Source organism: Centrocercus urophasianus, unplaced genomic scaffold (assembly GCF_019232065.1).
Source record: "Centrocercus urophasianus isolate 14NV4802_14NV808 unplaced genomic scaffold, USGS_Curo_1.0 seq_17, whole genome shotgun sequence".
Lineage (NCBI taxonomy): Eukaryota > Metazoa > Chordata > Aves > Galliformes > Phasianidae > Centrocercus > Centrocercus urophasianus.
The window spans coordinates 29613074-29632397 of record NW_024884722.1 but is presented as its reverse complement, the minus strand read 5'-3'; the positions used below and the strand labels follow the sequence as shown (position 1 = coordinate 29632397).

Here is a 19324-nt window from a genome sequence, read left to right as displayed (position 1 = left end):
CCTCAGCCGCGCGGGCCCGCCAGCGGCCGCCGAGGCTGAGCGGCGGCCGCCCTCCAGGGACGGCGTGACAACGCGGCAGCGGCGACTTCGCCTTCCCGCATCGTCCGGCCCGCGGCGCCCAGCCGCTCCCGTCGCGCCTCGCACCAAAATGGCCGCCCTGCCGCGCTCCGCTCCGCCCCGCCGGAAAGCAGCGAGGGCACCGCTTCACGACGGCGCCTCTTCGCGACGGCGCCGCCGTCGCTTTACGGCAGCGCGGAGGTCGCGGCGGCGGGCGCGGAGGCGCCATGGAGGGCGGCGGCAACACCACCAGCAAGGGCAGCGGCCTCGGCGGCCTCTTCGGCGCCGGCGGGGCCGGGTATTCGCACGCCGACCTGGCCGGGGTGCCGCGTGAGTAGCGGCCGGCGGCGAGGAGGGCCGGGCGGGGGGCGCGGGCGGGGACAACGTGGCGGGGCCGGGGCGGGGACGCGGCCGGCAAGGCGCCGGGCCCGCGGTGAGGTCAGCGGTACTGGCTTTGTGCCGCTCTGCGGCCGCCCTAGGCTAAATGCTTGTCGCTGTGCTCGCTAACGAGGACCGCCTCCGTTAGCTCCCTTACGTGTGGGGCTGCCGCACGCAGCTGTGTCATCGTGGTCTTTTTGTCTTTGTCCCCAGTAACGGGAATGAGCCCTCTGTCCCCGTATTTGAGCTTGGACCCCAAGTACCTCGTACAGGTGAGATGGACGCTTGTTTCTTTGCATTGAGGATCTTGTGGCCGTGCTGGAATGCTTCAGAATCCCCGCAGGGCAGTGCAGTGCCTACAGCCCCCACGTGGCAAATGGGGGTCAGTTCCAAGTCTGATAAAAGCACAGCGCAATGGCTTCTGCTACAAAACCAGCAAGGATACTGTGTCCATGTGCCAACAGTGGAAGGAGTTCTTATGCCTCTTTCCCCTGCTACCAGGCACATGGCCTCAGCTCTTTCTTATCTGGGCACTTGGCACATCCCCTCGTCTGTCAGTAATGACTACTAGCATGCTTGTTTCCTAACACAGCTTCATGTTAGCTAACATCATAGACCACTACGTTGTAAGAAAAACAAATTAATTAAAACCCTGTAATGCTTTTCTTTTCCACTGATATTAACAAAAAAGTGAAGAGAGTCAAGTTAATCCAATAAGGATGCATGCTAATAATTTTATTTATATATGGCTTATATTGTCTGTGATCATTACATCTTGCAGAAGTAGTGCTGAAGGTCACCAGTCGTTTAGCATCTGCTAATGTGTGCTTTTGATTCTCAATGCAAAAGTGGAAGGCTCTGAGCAAAGTTAAGGAGCTGTTGTTTCTGTTCTTCTTTCACTGGGAGCTGCTGCAGTTAAGGTTGCAATACAACAAGCTTATAGGAGTAGGAAACAAGGGATATGCCTCTGCGTAAGTGGATTCCCTGGCACAATTATCTTTGCCTGCTGTTGCTGAGTAGTGAAAAATATTAAGTAGTTACTTAAACCTCTTCTCAAAATACCCTCCAAAGTAAGCTTGTATTTGAAGAGCACTCATATACTTTCAGAACATGGAGTGAATAGTTCTCCCTGGGAAAGTCAGCATTTTCGTTGAGAATCCTATGCATCTTTTCAGTGTCTCATAATAAAAAATTAAAGTGCTTTGGCTAACCTCACCTCTATCATGTGCTGCTTTTCAGCAGGTTTCTCTAGCTCATCATCTTTTCAAACTTATCTGACATATAAGAACACAAGTCAGCTCCTGCAGGAAAAGGGCTGTAAAATACAGCTGTAAAAACTACCAACCTCACATTTTTTGTGCCTGACATCATTATTTCAAATGCATTCCATGTTCCTCCACTTCCCATATGTTAAGGACTGGTCGCTTGAGTGCAGCGATACACTGCACTGATACACACAGTTCTTACATTAGCATCAAAATAGTGGGAAACCTTAAAGCATTTCTACATCTGTATAGGTTGCTCAGTGAGGAACAGCACTACACAACCTGAAGAGGAAAAAAAAAAGAGCCTTTAAATGACAGCAGGTCTCTTGTGGCCTCCCTAAGGATACAGAAATAAATAGTTGCCAAGACCATAGAATAAGAGTTCCTTGGCTTGTTTTCTTTACTATGAGAGTGGTGAGGTGCTGTAACAGGCTGCAGTCCCTAGAGGTGTTCAAGGCCAGATTGGATGGGGCCCTGGGCCACCTGGTCTGGTATTAAATAAGGAGGTTGGTGGCCCTGCATGTGGCAGGGGGGTTGGAGATTCATGATCCTTCCAACCCAAGCCCTTCTGTGATTGGCTGCCTGATATTATTTCTAGAGAATTATGATAGCTGGAAAAGAAAGAGCACCCAAATCATTTCATGGTTTTTAAGTATTCCATTCTTTTTGAAATATAAGACTTATATTTCACATAAATCTAGTGTAGATAACATGTCCAGAAACTCTGCTTACATCTGTTCTTGCTTTAGTTCACTGCATGGTTTAAAAAAAGCAATCATCGTATACACTTTGTATTTTCCAAGTGTATCTGATTTAAAGTTGTGCTTTTTTTCCTCCAGGATACAGATGAGTTTATCCTACCCACAGGAGCCAACAAAACTCGGGGCAGATTTGAGCTAGCCTTTTTCACCATTGGAGGATGTTGTATGACAGGTAGGTGGTCATATTTTCACTTTTTCCAGCTATACAACAGCCTTTACCTGTAGTCTTACATAAACAGCTGTTTAACTTCAGGTTATACACTTTGAGTTTTCTAAGTGCCTACTAGTAGTGTTTCTGTTCTTTTTTCCTGCTAACCAGGGGCAGCATTTGGTGCACTGAATGGCTTGCGACTTGGCTTGAAGGAGACTCAGAACATGGCATGGTCAAAACCTAGAAATGTACAGTAAGTGCTTGACTGCAGAAGTTCAGCTTAGTAACAGTTCTGTTTTTTTTCAGGATGGAACAAAATTAGCTCTGAACGTATTGCAAAACTAAATGTATCTGTGTCTTTAGTGGAGATAAATTGGAGTCCAAATTTGTCAGCAATGAGTTTTGAATTGTTTTTAGACTAGAGATGTTTAATAACTTTGTTTTTCATTTAGTGACAATCATGTCTCCTGACTTATCTTAAATATTTGAGAGACTAAATTAGAGCTTTGTTATTTATAGCAATCTATTTCAAAGTCAAGGCAGTGATTGTATTTGTTGAAGTATTCCCAAAAGAAGCGATTTAGAGCTTTTTTTTTTTCCCCTTACTTATCTAAGAGTGAGTTCTCTTTGCATTCCTGAACTTATCAGAACTGGAAGGAAATTAGAAAGCAGAAGATGTACTTGCCTGGATTTGCATGCTGCTGAGCAAGCATTGCATGGTGTTCTGCGCACCAAGAACCAAAATGACTTCTGACATTCATGACTTCCGACATTCTTGGCAATACCAGGCAAAGTATTTGCAGGTAGTTTGCCTGGTAGTCTAATAACCATATAAAGAAAAAACGGTACTCACTCAACTGGTGAAGGGGATCTCTAGTTATGTAGCACCTCTTCTTAGAAACCAGCTTAAGCCCAAGAGGTGCTTTCTTTACAGTGGCTAGCCCTTACATGAGCCCAGGAGTCCACCCCTTTTGGTGGCATGGGGAGCACAGGTGTGAACAATTTGCCTGCGCTCCCCGGGCCAGCTACAGCCCTTCACCAGGTACTCAATCTTCAGTTCCAGCCATGACCTAGCAGTTGGCCTACATCCTACCCTTTCACAACACAAACAGTGACTGGGTACTGTTTACACTACAGAGCAACAAAATTGTTTCTGACAAGTTCTTTGCAGTATCCAGCAAAGTATTATTGGAGAATACCAACAGTCATATACAGGAAAAAAGTTTGACTCACCCAGCTGGTGATGAGGATCTCTGGCTGCAGAACACTCCTTTCAAGGAAGCAGCTGTTGTCTAGGAGAGGTTCTCCCTGCAGAGGCTAGCTCTTAAATGAGCCCAGGGAATTAGACCCACAGTACACCCCTTGCAGTCATGTGGGAAGCACAGGTAAATTGTCTGCAGCTGTGCTCCCTGGGCCAGACACACCCCTTCACCAGGTGCTCAATCATCAGCTCAGGCCATGACCGAACAGTTCCCCTATAGGTGCATTTGGAGATAAGCTCATGCATTGGGATCACAAGTCATACAGTCAGTAATTCCCATCTGGAATGGGCATAAGTCAGTAAAAAGATTCACTTGTGCAAGCAGACTTCATAGTTGTTGCAGGATCACACACACAAGGCTTAGTTATTGCAGAATCATAGATGTTGTGCGATTTTTCCCAGATGTCCAGGTTGTTCTTTTCTTCAATAAAGTCCACTACCGGTGCTACTGAAGAGAGCAATACTAGGACTCCTCAATGACATTAGAGCACATCAGTTGTTCCTCCCGATGGTCTTACAGGTCATAGATCTCAGGGAGAGTAAAACAACTACTTAACCAGTACCAGAACAAGCAATGTCCATCCTCCAAGGTAAAATGTGTGCTATATTACAGTTCTGGGCCAGTATTTCTGCCAGAACAGGGACATGCTGAAGTCATTTATACTTCATTTTTCAGCCCAATATTGATGGTTAGGTGATTATGCCAGGCACCAGAACTGGGGTTGTTCTGACCTACCAAAGCAACACAGTGTGTTCCCTTCACAATGAAAATCAGGATTTGTATATTGTAATTTCTGGGATACACGTACCAATTACTTGCAGAGTTACTCATTACCACCTCTTCTAGTAACCTCCCCTGCAGTGCAAGCAAGTCAAGCCACTCTGGTCTTATCTGCATCTTCTAAGACCACTTTACCTTTGCCTGTGTCCCTGGCACAAGGTCCTCAGGGGCAGGGAGCAGAAGATTATACAGCATCCCAACTTGGCATTTCAAGCATGCATCACTCCCCTTGATTTGGATTCTAAGGAGGAAAACCCAAGATGTCTGTAATAAACGCAGGACACTGGGTTGACCATCTCTGCATTTCTCATTTAAAACCCTCAGCATCTCATGAAATCATTTAATCCACCACTGCAGGGACAGGTAACCAGGCTTCAGAGCAGTCTTTAGAATGCCATTTCTGTCTTTGAGTTGTAGATACTTTACCCAGAATCCTGCTAATTACACCAAATATTTTGCTCACCAAGAAGCAAAATTCCTTCTGACAGACTGTTGGGAATACTAGGCAAAGTAGTTGCAGGTAGACTACTGGTTGTATTGAAAAATAATGCAACTCACTCAACTGGGGATGGGGTTTTCTGGCTGTGTAGTACTTCTCCTCAGGAACCAGCGTAGACCAAAGAGATACCCTCCATACAGTGGCTGGCTCTTATATGAGCCCAGGGTGGCTCTAATCTGAGTCCACCCCTTCTTGTCAAGTGGGGAGCACAGGTGCAAACAATTTGCCTATGCTTCCCAGGATAGCAACACCCCTTCACCAGGTGCTCAGTCACCAGTTCAAGTCGTGACCTAACGGTTCCCCTGGACAAAGTATAGGATTTTCTGGATCACAGCATCTATGAGTATCCCCAGCATTCCCAAACTGACACCTTATCTTGTTATTTGAAGGGATGCAGTATACTTACATAATTATTGGTAGTTTAGACACCACTATAAGAAAGCATAAGTGCCTTTAAAGGAGGCATCGCAAACTAGAAGAGTGAAATAACTGAGGGAGACTATTTTTGTTCTTCTGAACTACTTTGGAAAAAGGGAATTTTAAACAAGCGATGTACTATTATTTCACAGTCCAGTCTGTACAGACTCTTCTCCTTTTAAAAGTTTCTGTATTTTCCATCCCTTTCTTTACCATTTGTAGTATTAAAGATAAAACCAGAATACTCCCAGAATACATCTCTTCCATAGATGAACAAAATTGTACTTTATGTATTCAGAATAAGCTTAGACAACATTTTCATGCAGATTTTGATGGGTCCAGCCCAGCAGGTGGCAGTCATTGCACACGTTGCTGTTCCCTTGTCCTTGCCCTGCAAGTGAAAAGGCACGTTGAGGATTGTCATCACCTTGAATTAATGTATTAATTTCAGTCTTTTCCAAATCAAAGGCAAGGAAGGGAAACGTTTATCTATATCTCCTTTAAATTCATCCTAAATATACGCTTTTTAAAATACGAATTTTGCTGCTATTTGCCTTCAGATATCTTGTGATATTTCATGTGTTAAAGTAATAGTTTTCTCATCAATTCTGAATTGATGGAATGTTGACAAAATGGGGCTGGGGTTTGATTTGAGAAGGAGACTGTCAATACCCTGGTCTCTTCGGTGTTTTCCTCACTTCAAAATGAAGTTCATTACATAACCATGTACCAAGAGAAACAGCCTCTCTTCCTCTCCTAGTTAGGAAAGAGGAAAAGTAATAAGACATGAAATCAAATGAACTCAAATGAGAAGGGATACAACGTGTAACGTTTTCATTGTGTTAAGTGATGAACTAAGCTCCAGCGGTAGTCAGCTGTCCAGGGCAACACTGTGCCTGTGGCGGTGTTACACTGCTGGGAGATAAAAATCAGTCATCTCTTCTGGCTGTTGTCGCCGTTCTGGTGACAGCTGATGCCAAGAAGTGACGTGGTGCTTCCCTGAGAGTGTGCTGAGGGTTTCATTTTGCTCTTCAGTGCTAGTCCGGAAGCATACATGCAGAAATATTTAGGGTACCTTACTTCTGCTGTGTGCTCCTTTTCACAAATGGAAACACAGGATTTCCTCTTTCCCACTGATATGAGTTTGTTCAGACTTGTGGTTTCATTCCCATCTCACTCATGTAGGTGTCACCAGGCTCCCTGATATAAGATCCCTGTTTTGCTTGCACCTTCTAAAAGAGCACTCTGGCTTTCTTGGAGATGTTACAGTTAAAACAACTCAGTTATATCAATTGTTCTCACTAGCTATATGAAAAGCTGTGTTACAAACAAATTAGTAGGTTTAAGAAGTCATTTGAAGTGACGAGATTCATATCTTGATATGGCACAAGTCTGTCTCAAAAGACAGATTTTCTTAAGACTGGGCAGAAATAAATATTTGCCTTGAGGAGTGCATGCCCTGCTCTTTGGAATATGCATGATGGAGGAGATTATGTATTACCAAGTTGTATGCTTTTCCTAACTGTTCTATTTTAGAAAGCCTTTTAGTTTGTCATTCCAGTTTCAGTGATAAACATGTAATATAAACACTTCATACCTGCTATCATAAATCCAATAGCATTAATTCTCTGGCTTAGAATAATGCCTGACTGTAAAGCCTTAGTAGAGTACTAAAGCTTTTAATATCTTTTTAACTTCTTTACAGAATTCTAAATATGGTGACCAGGCAAGGAGCATTATGGGCTAACACTCTGGGATCTCTGGGTAAGTGAACTTGTCATTTTTAGAGAAAACAATTTATAAGTATGTAACTATGTCAAGGAGAACATATCCTTCTACATTTTCATTTTGACATCCACCAGGAACAATTGCATCTACTTCTTTGGAATTTGAGAGTATAGAGTATTTCAGCAGAAAGGCCAAAATTGAATTTTAAGAACAAGTAGCCAGAAGCCTCTAATTAATGAATGATATTTCTAGTGTATTAGAAACAAGAAATCTAGCTATGGAATGAAAGCAACAGACAAAAAATTAAAGGTAATACTTAACGGTTAGGAAATTGTAGTTAATTCTACACCTTAAGGCAAAAAGTATGATTTGGATCCTTTTGAAAGAAGTAACAACCTAAAAAGAGATTGTGGTTATATGAGCCATTCCCTGATGTCAGTCTCCAGGTAAAAATCAAAATGTTTCTGCAGAAGAAATGTGATATCCACTGAAAAATTTTGTAGTTTTATGGTGTTAGCTTGGGTGGAATAATTGCATATGATACCAACTTCAGGTCTAGACATTGCTTATAACTAGTACACATTAGAAAAAGAGCAAAGAAAATTATCAAAAGCCTGATGGGAGAACTTCTGTAAACCGAGTGGGGGAGACAGAACAAAAATTGCTTCAGAAAAACGATTTGTGGGAACTTCATGAAAGTCAATGGAATAACTGAAGTCCTGGAAAATATAAGCTCTTTGGCTGGTGTTCCCATCCCACCTCCCAGTCAGAAAAAGAATAAACGCTTACTCTGAAAGGAGAACCATGGAATCATAAAATGATTTGGGTTGGAAGGGACCTTTAAGTTCCAACCCTCTACTACAGGCAGGGACACCTCCCTCTAGCCCAGGTTGCTCAGAGTTCTGTCCGGCCAGCCCTCCAATGCTTCCAGGGAGAGGGCATCCACAACCTCACTGCGCAACCTGTTCCAGTGTCTCACCACTCTCACAGTAAGGAATTTCTGTGAGAAGTGGAGAGCTGATGAAAATACGTTGTTTTGAAATTGACCAGTGGTGGAACTCAGTGCCCCACAAAGTGGTAATGGAAGATAAACGATCAGTACATAAAACCAACTATGTAGTCTTACAACCTTACAGTATTTTATGATTTAAAAAAAAATAATGCAAAGCATGGGCTAAATTGCATTTATTACATTTTATTTCAGTCTTATTTCTGAAGAGTAGATTAGCGTGCCAGTTAACTTAGACATCAGCTTTTGAGACATAACATAGAGACCACGGGATTCTGAATAACTGGGCATGACAATTTTCAAAAATGGAGGCATTTGCCTAGGATTTTTTCTTTTTGTGTGTGGTGAGGAGGGGGGGGGGGGCAGAAGAAGGGGGGCTGGGGGAGTGGTATTTTCTGTTCCAGCTCTAATCAAAACATTTCTGGAAAATGGGATGCAGGAACACTGCAGTTCAAGGTCTGAAGGTAAGTGACACATTAACAGGATTTTTCAGCTGTGTTTGAAGAAAGATTACTCAAGAAAATGTTTGTGCATTCCAGTAACAAATTGTTTCTTTTGTTACAAAGTGTGACTTCACGAGTCACAGAGTTAAGCAGAACTTTATATTTGGGGGATTGGTATTAGCTCTGCATCATCCTAAGTACTGGAGAAAATCATTGAAAGAAGCTAAAGAATTTTTGCATTTTATTTCACTTGTGCAACATTTCTGTGTATCAGATTCCTTTTGTTGCTACAGACAATTTTTGTCATTCTGTTCCTAAACAAAGGCAGCAACATCTTTATTTCAAAGGATGTGTTGAATGTATCTTGTATGAGGGGAATCTTCCTTCCCCTCACTGTTCATACAACATGCAACTAAGACAGTGAAAACCACCATTGCCTGTCTGGAAAAAGGTGCTATCACTTGTCTCGTCAACTTTAATATGGCTGCTTGTAGCAGAAAGAAAGATTTTAACTCTTAGCAGATGAAAGATGAAAGTGACACATGGTAACCGTGACATACTCTCATGTCCTGAGCCTGAAATGTGATTATACCATCAGACTCCTTGGGGTGGGTTTGGGAGGGCTTTTCCTTTGTGCAGAAAGTTTAAGCTGTATATGCATATATATTGGAAGTTCACTCATTTCTCTTTTAAATCCTCTTTAGGATAGTTGACAGACTTCTCCAAAGTCTGGGGACAAAGTTCTCCCATAAGACAGAGATGAAGCAGTTGTATATGTCAAATTCCAAGCATTTATGCAGAAACGTAGGCCCTTGCTCTCCTGTCTGTGGTACCATGTTCTGAATGCTACACCTACACAACTGGCATTAAATCTTGGTGATTTATGGACAACAATTTGGTCTGTTGTCTACAAAGTGTTGAGCTGATTAGCTTTGTGCCATCTCCAGAGAGCAGTATAAAGCCTGACAGTACAAAGTTAAATCTGGAAAGCTTTTAAAAAATTTGAGCTAACAAAACAGACCTAAGCCTCAGCCACTGCTTGATATCATCTGTTTGTCATGTCTTCAGACAGTACTAGATATCATGAGTAAAGCTACTTTATGACCAAACTATGGCTAGAGAAAGGTTATCCTGTAAAACTATCGGGGCTGGAATAAACACCAAAGACAGAAAATCTGTGCACAGTCTAACTAGTTACACTGAGCCTCGATTCTGAGCGTGGTATTTTAGACAGTGGGAATTTTAACTTGAATTTTTTAATACTTTTCCTTCCCAGCTCTGCTGTACAGTGCTTTTGGAGTCATCATTGAAAAAACACGAGGTGCAGAAGATGACCTGAATACCATAGCTGCTGGAACCTTGACAGGAATGCTATACAAAAGCACTGGTAGAGTGACAAAATGTTTTTTATTTCTCCTCTTGTGCTTTCTTCTAGTTATTAGGACTTGCTACTTTTTCTAAATACTGTCCTGCTCCAATAATTGAGAGTATAAAAATGGTATATTAGGCACAGAACTGGAACGTAGCTTTTTGCAGTTGCAGTTGTCATATGAGTGACTTGTAATAAGCTTCATCTTGAAGCAGTCCAGGTGTTCTGTGTATTTCTCCCAACCTCTCCTTCACTATGGAAGGAGATTCCCATTTCCTTGCATCCACTAGCAGACTTGTGGGAGTGTTGATTTTTATTCCTGCTATACCTGAAGAACACAGCTAAGAACAAGCTGGGTATTTTTTTTAGATGATCTCATTGTAAAGCTGAGTAAACATTAGGCTGTTTATTTGGCATATGTATATAACAAACATAATTTGGCTCTCATTATTATTGTTAGACCTTTGCAAGTTGGAAAGAATGCAGCTTAATTCTGCTGGAAATGTTATTTACCTTCTTAAATGCAAGTTTCCCTTCAGCAGTCTTAGTTGTGTGAAAAACAATGTGTGGGTTATGTCTCAGCTACCTGTGAGATGTGGTGAAGTTGCATATCTTTTTTCAGCTAATTGAAATTGTTTACTTATACCAAAAAGGGAAAAAAATGATGCTGTCAGCTTCTAAGCTTAAGAAATAACAGAAATGTTAAAATAGGAAGAGACCTTGGCCTTCTCTGAGCATATACGAAGCATTCATCTGGTACGATCTTAAACAGTTTAAGACAAAATTACTTTCCAAATGGGAGTTAATTAAAAAAAAAAGAAAGTCACATCTGAGGAGGTGAAAAATCAGGAATTCAAGTGGAACACTTAAAGAAGCCTTACGATTGTTTTCTAAACCTGAGATTTTATGGATTTGTATCGTTAAAGTATGCAGAAGTTCATATATTTGTAAAGCTATCACGTGGGTGTTTGTACAGCTGTTGTGGCAGGACTCTCATCTTTGCACAGTGATCAAGACCAGCAATGTTAGAGCAGCGTGGATTTAAGCTGAGTTTGCTGGTGAATATTGAGTTGTTTGCAAAAGAGAAGGTCTGAACTTCATCAACAAGACTTCTGCTAACACAGAAGTTATTATTCCAGGCTCAGCAGTTGGAGGGATCATCATTTTTAGAGAATTACTGGGTACCACAGGAAAAAAAGTGACAGGTTTATATACCTCAATAAAAGTTAGGCCGCATAATTCACTTGTATGAGGAGATAATTCTGTAATTAACCTTTGTACTTCCGCATATTTTGCTGAGCCTCAGTGTTTTAGAAATGTTCTTCAATATCATCTTTATATATGGAACAAAGCAGCTTGAGATACCTTATTTTTCCGTTGATTTAGATTAATTAAAAGCAGCAGTCACTGGCTGGAGCAGTCTTAGAAATGCCAACTGGTACATTTAACCTTGCTAGAGCATATAGCTCTCTTGCAATCAGTTACATAATTGGGACTTGCTGAGGAATCTGCTAGATGGCCATCTACAGCTGGATAGGCTACAGAAAATGTAAGAATTCTATTCTGCCACGACTGCCATCTTGCACTCCAGAGAAGTTTCCCCCATGCCTTTCAGAAATATGGAGCTGGCATTTAGTGTGATCTTTTCTTGGTGCAGTGCAACCATGCGTGTCTGCTTTGGTCACATGCAGTCATCTGACACTAAAAAAAAAAATTACCAGAGCACAGTGGAACTTTTTCTTTTGTACCATATGATCTGTTGAGGTCACAGTCACACTGATAAAGGTAAGTGTAGTGAATAAATGTGTGTTCATCATAGTGTTGGATTTCTGCTATACCTCCTACACAGAAACTCAAAAGAAATACGTTTTCACAGGCAATGTGAGCAGCACAGTAGACCTTTATTTTTAAGGATTAGTTCTGGAAGTGAAAAAGATGTTGGCCACATCTGTTGGAAGAACTTAATTTCAGTATTTTCCTTTTTTCCTATCATGCTCTGTTCCTCCTGCTTTTTCTCCCATGCTTCCTTTCCTGTCCCCTTATGACAGAGTACCCTTCCTCGTTCAGTACGGTAAAGCTTCTCCCAAAAGCTGTGCCCTTACCCAACATCAATATATGTGTCCAAAAGCTCTGAAATACCTCCGTTACGTCATATGCAAAGGATCAGTTCAGGTCTGCGATGTATTCTAAGCTTGTAACCATTTTATGTTACATGGAATGCCATGTTGTATTGGCATTAAAAGGGGCAATTTGAAAGCTTGAAACATTTCTATGAAAACCCTAACATTTCAACAGCAGTCAGAAACTCCCAGGGGCACCCCTCCCAAATCAAGTCCATTCTGTAATGCACATGGGAGGATGCAGGGTTGATAGAGGCAGTGTTGTTCAAGCACTCACATTTTCCATTCCCATCACTTCTCTTTTATGAAGAGATGAGGAATGTGTTTAAGAAGAAATGGTATAAGGTAAGGCAGGTTTTTTTGTTCTGACTTTCTGGTTCCTTTTTAAGCATGGCACTGATGGAACAGTCACATCAGCAATCCTGTTGTGCTGGAAAAATGCTCTTTTGTGTATTGTACAAAGCCTTCCTGTAGGCTGTTTCTGAAACTGAAGTGATTTGTCCTTTGCTGAGAGAGCGTGAGCAGACAGGAAACAGAAATAATATGAAGACTTTTTGGAGGTTTGTTGCCCCAAACTGGTCCCAGTGTTCACGGTTTTTGTCTTTGCAGAAGTGTTAATCATTACCAAAATGCCAGAAAGGCTTACCAAAAAGGCTTCGAGAGCACCCACACCGTAAATCCAGCAGTTTGCAAAGAGGTTTGTGCAAGACTCCTTAACCCACAGCTTGTGTGTGAGGAGATAAAAAGAATATTAAAGTCTGCAAGTGCTGACTGTGGGAATTCTGCTCTCCTGTGTTCGTTGGAAGTGGTGTTACTCATTGAAAATTCCCTATCGCAAGTGACTAAAGCAGTTAAGTCCCCAGGAGTTCTGACAGACCTCCTTGCAGCCAATCACGTAGGTTGGTTTGCTGCAAGAAGGGGAATGTTAGCATGGAATCCATCTTGGCACGCTGTATGGGTTAGGTCAGCAGGTGCTGTGAGTGGAGTTTGAAAGTGGAGTTAGCCTGGGGAGCTTGGAGACAGCATGCTTTTGCAGATTATTTGTCCAAGGTGGTCTCTGACTTTCTTGCTGGAAAAATGCTATGGTTACTTACTAGCTCTTAGCCTGAAGGTAGCGTTAGTTCAGTATGAACTCGCTACACCAGACTTTGCACTTCATGAAAGCTGCTCTTGAAGCTCTCAGCCTAAATTCCATCCAGAACATTCGGTGTGAGGGATGAAAGAAAGCCCTTTGTGTTCCTGTGTCAGTGCATATGAACTAAAAGTGCTGCAGCTTAAGAAAGTGGAACAGGATTGACTAAAAGGGAGACTGATTTCCTAAGCCTAGAAGGATGGCTTTTCCTTTTAATTAGATACTCTTTATTCTTCGACTTCAGACCAAGGCAGAAGTTAAGGTCTGTTAGATGAGTGTTTTTGTCCTGAAAGGTTACAAAGCACACGTACTAACATCATAGAGCAAAGAAATGTTGGATTGCTCTGCACTAAGTATTGATCAGTCAGGAAAAAGATACTGAGCTGGGAGGACCTTTGGTCTGAGTCCAGGTGACAGGCATTGGTTTCTCACCATAGCCTTACAGAGTTCACTAAACAGAAAACTTCAATAACCTTTATCTGAGTGTTACGCAGGCTGTAGATGTGCTTCTTGGTAGATAACTTTTGTTTCCACTGTACAGCAGGCGAGATAGGAAGAAAGATAAACTCTTTGGACAAGCTGAATTAATTTTGTTTACTGTGCTGCTGTGCAGTGGGAGCCTGATAGAACCTCTCTTGCCTTTTGCACAGTAGCTGGTACATAATTCAGTATAAAATAATTTGAAGGGAAATGGATGCTAGCAATAACCAAAGGCAGTACTTGTCATCTGGAGATCTCAGAACACAACCCTTGAAATCAGTGTGTCATTAATTAATTAGGAAGGGCTAAATATTATACTGATACCAGTAAAGTCTGCACAGAGCTAAAGATCAGTTCTGTGAACTACATTGCAAAGAGCCAAGGGTGCTTGGTTCACTAATTACATTGTGAGCTATAAAGGTGTCTTCCCTCTGGGTTCAATCTATTTTTCTTTAGGCCAGACAAGTGTTTTTTTTCTCTTGTTTCTGTCTGGGGAGGGGAGGCAAAGGAAGAAACTGCTAGCAGGCTGCTGCAGCTGTGGCTTTGGCGTCTCTTAATGCACTGCTTTATTCAGAGAAGAGCAAGTAAATGATTTGCTTCTGAACTTTAAACTTCATATCTGTCAGGTATTTAGACATCAGTACTCTCTTAAAAAGCTGAGGTTGCCTTGTGTATGTGAAAAACCAAGTCCTTAGGTCATTTAAGTAACACCTTGTTCCTACAGGCCCTGAAGGAAGTGAAGTTCCTAATCTGAATATCAGAGGGAGAGGAAAAACTAATCATGCGTTAGTTCTTTTGTTGGGCATAAGTAGGTGGGGCTGGGTTTTCAATTAAGGCATCCTAATGTTACCATAGAATGTTCTTGTTTTATACATCCAGGAAATGAGAGCTCTGAAAATACATTCTGAAAATATGGGCAGTAAAGTCTGAAATGGAAGATTTTGCCCTCGTGTTGAACAGTGTAGGCCATGTTTTTCCCTACTGAGTCAGATTCACTGCATCTGCTGTTAGAATACATTGAGTCATCTCATGGCGTGCTATGCATGTAAAATGTTTCAGAGATAAAGGACAGTACTCTGTGGTGAAAAGGTGCATCAGCTAAAGCCAAACCAACCACACTGTCACGTAGGGAGCATTAGGTGCTTTTTCGGAAACCCACAGCAGCTTCTCAGCTATCAATCCTGAAAGTTGCCTGATCTCAAAATACCTGCTCTCAGAAGTGTCTGTCAGCTGGGCCTTTATCTCAGCCCAGCATACAGGATGGGAGGCCCACCATCATGTTTCTAGCAGGGTTTGTTGAGGCAGAGTTGGTATCTGAGGGCTGCAGAGGGTGATTGCAGAGGAGGGGTGAGAACTTGGCTATCACGGAAACACAGCTGAGATGGGAGGGGAGAGGTTTTTTACATTTTTTTGTTTATTTAAGAAACAAGGTGATTTTTTTAGAGGGCTTAACATTTTCTGCCCAGCAACTGGGCTGCGTTTTGCAGTGTATTACTGCTCAGTGTCTGCTACAGACCTGGAGGCTTTTACTTAGATGGAAATCAGTTATGGAAAGGAAAGTTCTTTATGTGGTTTCAGCTTTGATTTTTTTTTTTTTAAACTAAGTCAGTAAGGCACTCATTTTCAACTGCATCATTTCTTGCTCATGAAACAGACAGACTTCCCTTGATGCATCTTCAGCAAAGTCCAAGGGGCCTTAAATTCTGTGCAGGACCTGCAGAATGCTTCAGGCCTGTAGGGTTGATTCTTTCTAAGATGGGCTTCCCTCCTCCCCTGACTGGCCTCAGCATGTGACAATATTAATGCTTATTTTTTGTTAGGAGCAGCACCAATGGATGGATGGATGGAAGATGGCTCCACTGTGCATGTTAAAAAGTTCTCCTATAGAACCCTGGCCTCCCTCACAATCAGGCTCCATCAGCCTCCAACCAACCTTTCTTCTATAGGGCAAATATGACTTTTAGGTGAAAGGAGGGGAATAGGGCTTGGAGCTGAAGGGAGGGCCTGTAGGGACAGTCATAGCCCCATACTGCCTCACTTTCTGTGGGGGTGTGCCATGTTTCATGCACTTTCCTGTAGAGCTGCATGGTTAAGAGCCCTCTTTTGGAGGTTTCTTCCACGAAGAATTGCTGCTTAGTATAAGCAGCAGAATATTAGGCTAATGTTTAATTCATTTTTCCCAAAAAAGCAATGAGCAAATAGTATTTTTGCAGGTTTTGCACATGGTATACGTGTGGCTTTCAGCCAGCAGCAGGACGCCTGTGTGTGCCTGGCTGTGTACCCAGCTGTGAGCCCTTCCTTTGAGAAGCTTTTTTTGCAGCGAGTTCAAGCTGAGCTACCAAAGCCACAAGTCTGCCTTTGGGTTCCTGGTTTAGGCACATAGGTGCATAAATGGCTCTTCTTACTGCTCAGAGCTTTAGTTGGAGCAGTGAGGGCAGTGACCTCAGCAGGTTTGTATCCAAACCCCCCAGGTCATCACAGTAAGTCTGGCAGTGAAGTTTCTAGAAAGCCACAGCCAGATGTGACCTCTGTTATGGAGTCCAAGCTCTGCTGTTGGCTCTGCAACTTCCCGGCTGCAGCACATGTCCAGCAGCACGAACAGCTTTAACAGCTCCAGTGAAATCTGTTTGATCTTGCGGCACATGTAGGGCTGTCTCAGCCTAGTTGGAGCCAGCAGCTCCCTGCCCCACTAAAAGCCTAAATGCAATCCTGTGAGACAGCTTTATGGCCCCTAATGGTAAAATAAAAGAATAATCATCGCTGATTACTGGGATGTGCTTCCTTTCAAGCCTGAGGAACTTTACCAAGTGGGTGCATGGCATCTGGCCACAATCGTGTGTGTTATCTTGCATGCTTAGTTTGGCACCGATAAACAATGCAGAATCAAACTCTGAAGTTCCCCAGTGTTGAGTCACACTCTCAGATGTTCCCCTGCGGTCAGAGTATATTCTGGGAACTTGACCAGCGCACTCCCTGCTCCTGAGAAACACAACCGTTCTGCTGTTCGGTAACAGCGGAGGGACAGATGCCTCCCTCCCCTTCTGCCACTGCACATTGAATTTCATGTGGGCTGTGTGAGGCTGTGTGAGGCTGTGGTGCCACTGACTCCCACATCCCAGCCATGCACTGGCAGCAGCCTCACCTGCACTGTGTTTTTGCTTACAGAATCCTCAGGTTCAACTAAGTAGCTTTATATATACATGTGCATCATTTATTGTCTGCGCTTCTCAGTCTTTGCCATTGCAGAATGACCTTGAAGGTGAAGAATGTAAGAATTGAGGAAATTATTCAATACATTGCCCTAGGAAGTTCTTGACTGTTACTGCTTTTTTTTAGGTTTGTTTTAATTTAATTTAATTTTATTTTCAGAAGGCTTAAAGTATACCAAAAAAGTAGCGGTAGGTTCTGTCTGATGGCCCTCCTCAGTCTCTGGTTCCCAAGGTCACACACACATCACTCCTGTTCCTTTATTGCCATCCTGCCCTTTTTCCATTCAAATCTAGTGACTGTGATGGACATACAGGACTGTTTTTCCCCATCTGAATCCATAACTGGAGGAGCTCTTAAAGCGAGAGGTTATCATGTTTGCCTGGAAACCTCTGCTGAGGAAAGATGAAATAGAAACAGTAGGACTTTGGAAAAGTCATCATTACTTCAGCTGTTCTGTGTGGTTTCTAAAGCCATGGTGCTATGTTAGCAGAAGTGTGACAGAGATCACAGCAGCAGGAGTAGGGTCGGGGTGATCAACCACCTCTCCTGAGCTTAGCTGTTGGTTTGAGGGGTTCCACAGGCACCCCTTGTGGAAGGTTATTCAAAAAAGCACATGTTGTAGATGCGAACAACTTCCTGGGAGTTGCTGCGGCTCATGATTGCATGGAACGGTGTTAATGAGCTTTTCTTCTTTTTCAGGTGGAGTGCGTGGGATAGCACGAGGGGGCATTGCAGGTCTGACTCTCACTGGCCTCTACGCTCTGTATAACAACTGGGAGCACATGAAGGGCTCCATTACCCGGCAGTCCCTCTGAGCAGGGCAGTCAGCGCTGGGCAGAGGACACGCTTGCACAGTCACCAATACAATCATTGCGAGATCTGTCTGGTGCCCCTTCCTATTCTATTTACAATTAGTGAGAAACTGAAGGAAGCTGTGCTGGGAGGAATCTCCTGCCACCGTTTAGCTGGATTGGCCCTTTCCTTCCTGCCAGCCACTTGCTGGAGGCAGTGATAGTTGTTGGACCTGCGAGCGGAGCAGCCACCACGACAGTCTCCCTGACATGCTCACCAGCCAGCCCTGGGCCAGAGCCACGCAGCGTGCTCGAGTCCCATCACTGCACCCGCTGTGCTGCCAGGTCCGGTCAGATGAGTGCTGCTGTTGCACAATAAAGGCTCTGTCCATAGAGCCCTTCACTGAGGTCTGTCAACAGCACCTGGGTGGCTGGAGCAGGTGGGAGCCTCCAGCAGCAACTGGCACAGGGCAGGGCTTGTTGCTCTTACAGCTCAGGGTAAGCTGTTAAAAGGGATATTGTAATTAATAAAAAGGGTGGTACTTATGCAACACCTTTTCTATGGTTTGCTGTTCCTGCTGCTGTTGAGACAAAGACGTCCTGCATCCAGTGACTTGCATTTACAGTTCAGCTTTGAAGGCCCATTGTGATAGAGTCATGAGGCAGTTGGGTGAGGGGAAGTGCTGGATGGCTGATTGTCTCCTGATGCATGGTGACAGCAAGGCAGGGGCTGGTGCCACTCCCTGACTTGTAACAAATACAGAATATGTGTATGGATGGAGGGCAGTAACCAATTACTATTGCAAGACAGCTGTCATTGGGTTATAAACACCTTGGTGCTCCAGGACCTTACAGCTCGCTCAGCCAACCATTAGAAGCCTAGCAATACAAGTATTTCTCCTGCTTGCTCTTACTGGGTTTTTAATTATTAAGTTTCTCTTCCCAATCCCTAAGTAGTTCTTATAGGTTACTGATGAAACAGAGATGTGATGAATCTACACCTTTACCAGCATTGAAGTGAAACCATGAAATGGTTTGTGAAATGCTTGAGAGCATTTTTTGTAGATAAATGGAACAGTAAGTTACAAATCAATTCAGTAGTCAAGATTACTGTTTAACAGCTCATTTCTTAAGTTTGTAATTAAGCAGGCCCAGGACAGGACAAAGGCAAGGGAAAAAAAAAACAACCAAGAGAGATACTACTTAATAAATAACCTCCTGTAAAGCTTTTGATAGTTATCGTACACTGCACAAAAATAGAGACAAAGTAGAAGAAAGATAGCAGTGCTTTTCTGCTTTTCTCTCTGTCAAGGAGCCTCTCTCCTAAAGGAACTTACAGTTGCACTCTATTGGCCTTGCTTGGCTGCCAGCTCAAAGCGGGTGCTTTCTGCCAGCATTTAACTAGGTCTAACATAAAGGAAAAAAAAAACCATTTTTTTTTCCATCTGCTTTGTAAATGCTGTTTTTTGTTA

The 19324-nt window shown here is 43.0% G+C and overlaps 1 protein-coding gene and 1 non-coding gene across 2 annotated transcripts; both read left to right on the top strand.

The window, feature by feature from the left end:
- The first annotated feature begins 284 nt into the window (after nt 1-284).
- Nucleotides 285-18405, top strand: TIMM23 (translocase of inner mitochondrial membrane 23). Its single transcript, XM_042817813.1, has 7 exons — nt 285-387; nt 649-707; nt 2540-2633; nt 2781-2865; nt 7276-7334; nt 10027-10137; nt 17761-18405. The coding sequence occupies exons 1-7, from the start codon at nt 285-287 to the stop codon at nt 17874-17876; spliced, it is 627 nt and encodes a 208-aa protein (XP_042673747.1). The 3' UTR covers nt 17877-18405.
- On the top strand, nt 6431-6627 carry LOC122160437. Its single transcript, XR_006168820.1, has one exon. It is a non-coding gene; the product is annotated as a small nucleolar RNA SNORA74 (small nucleolar RNA).
- Nucleotides 18406-19324: the final 919 nt, after the last annotated feature.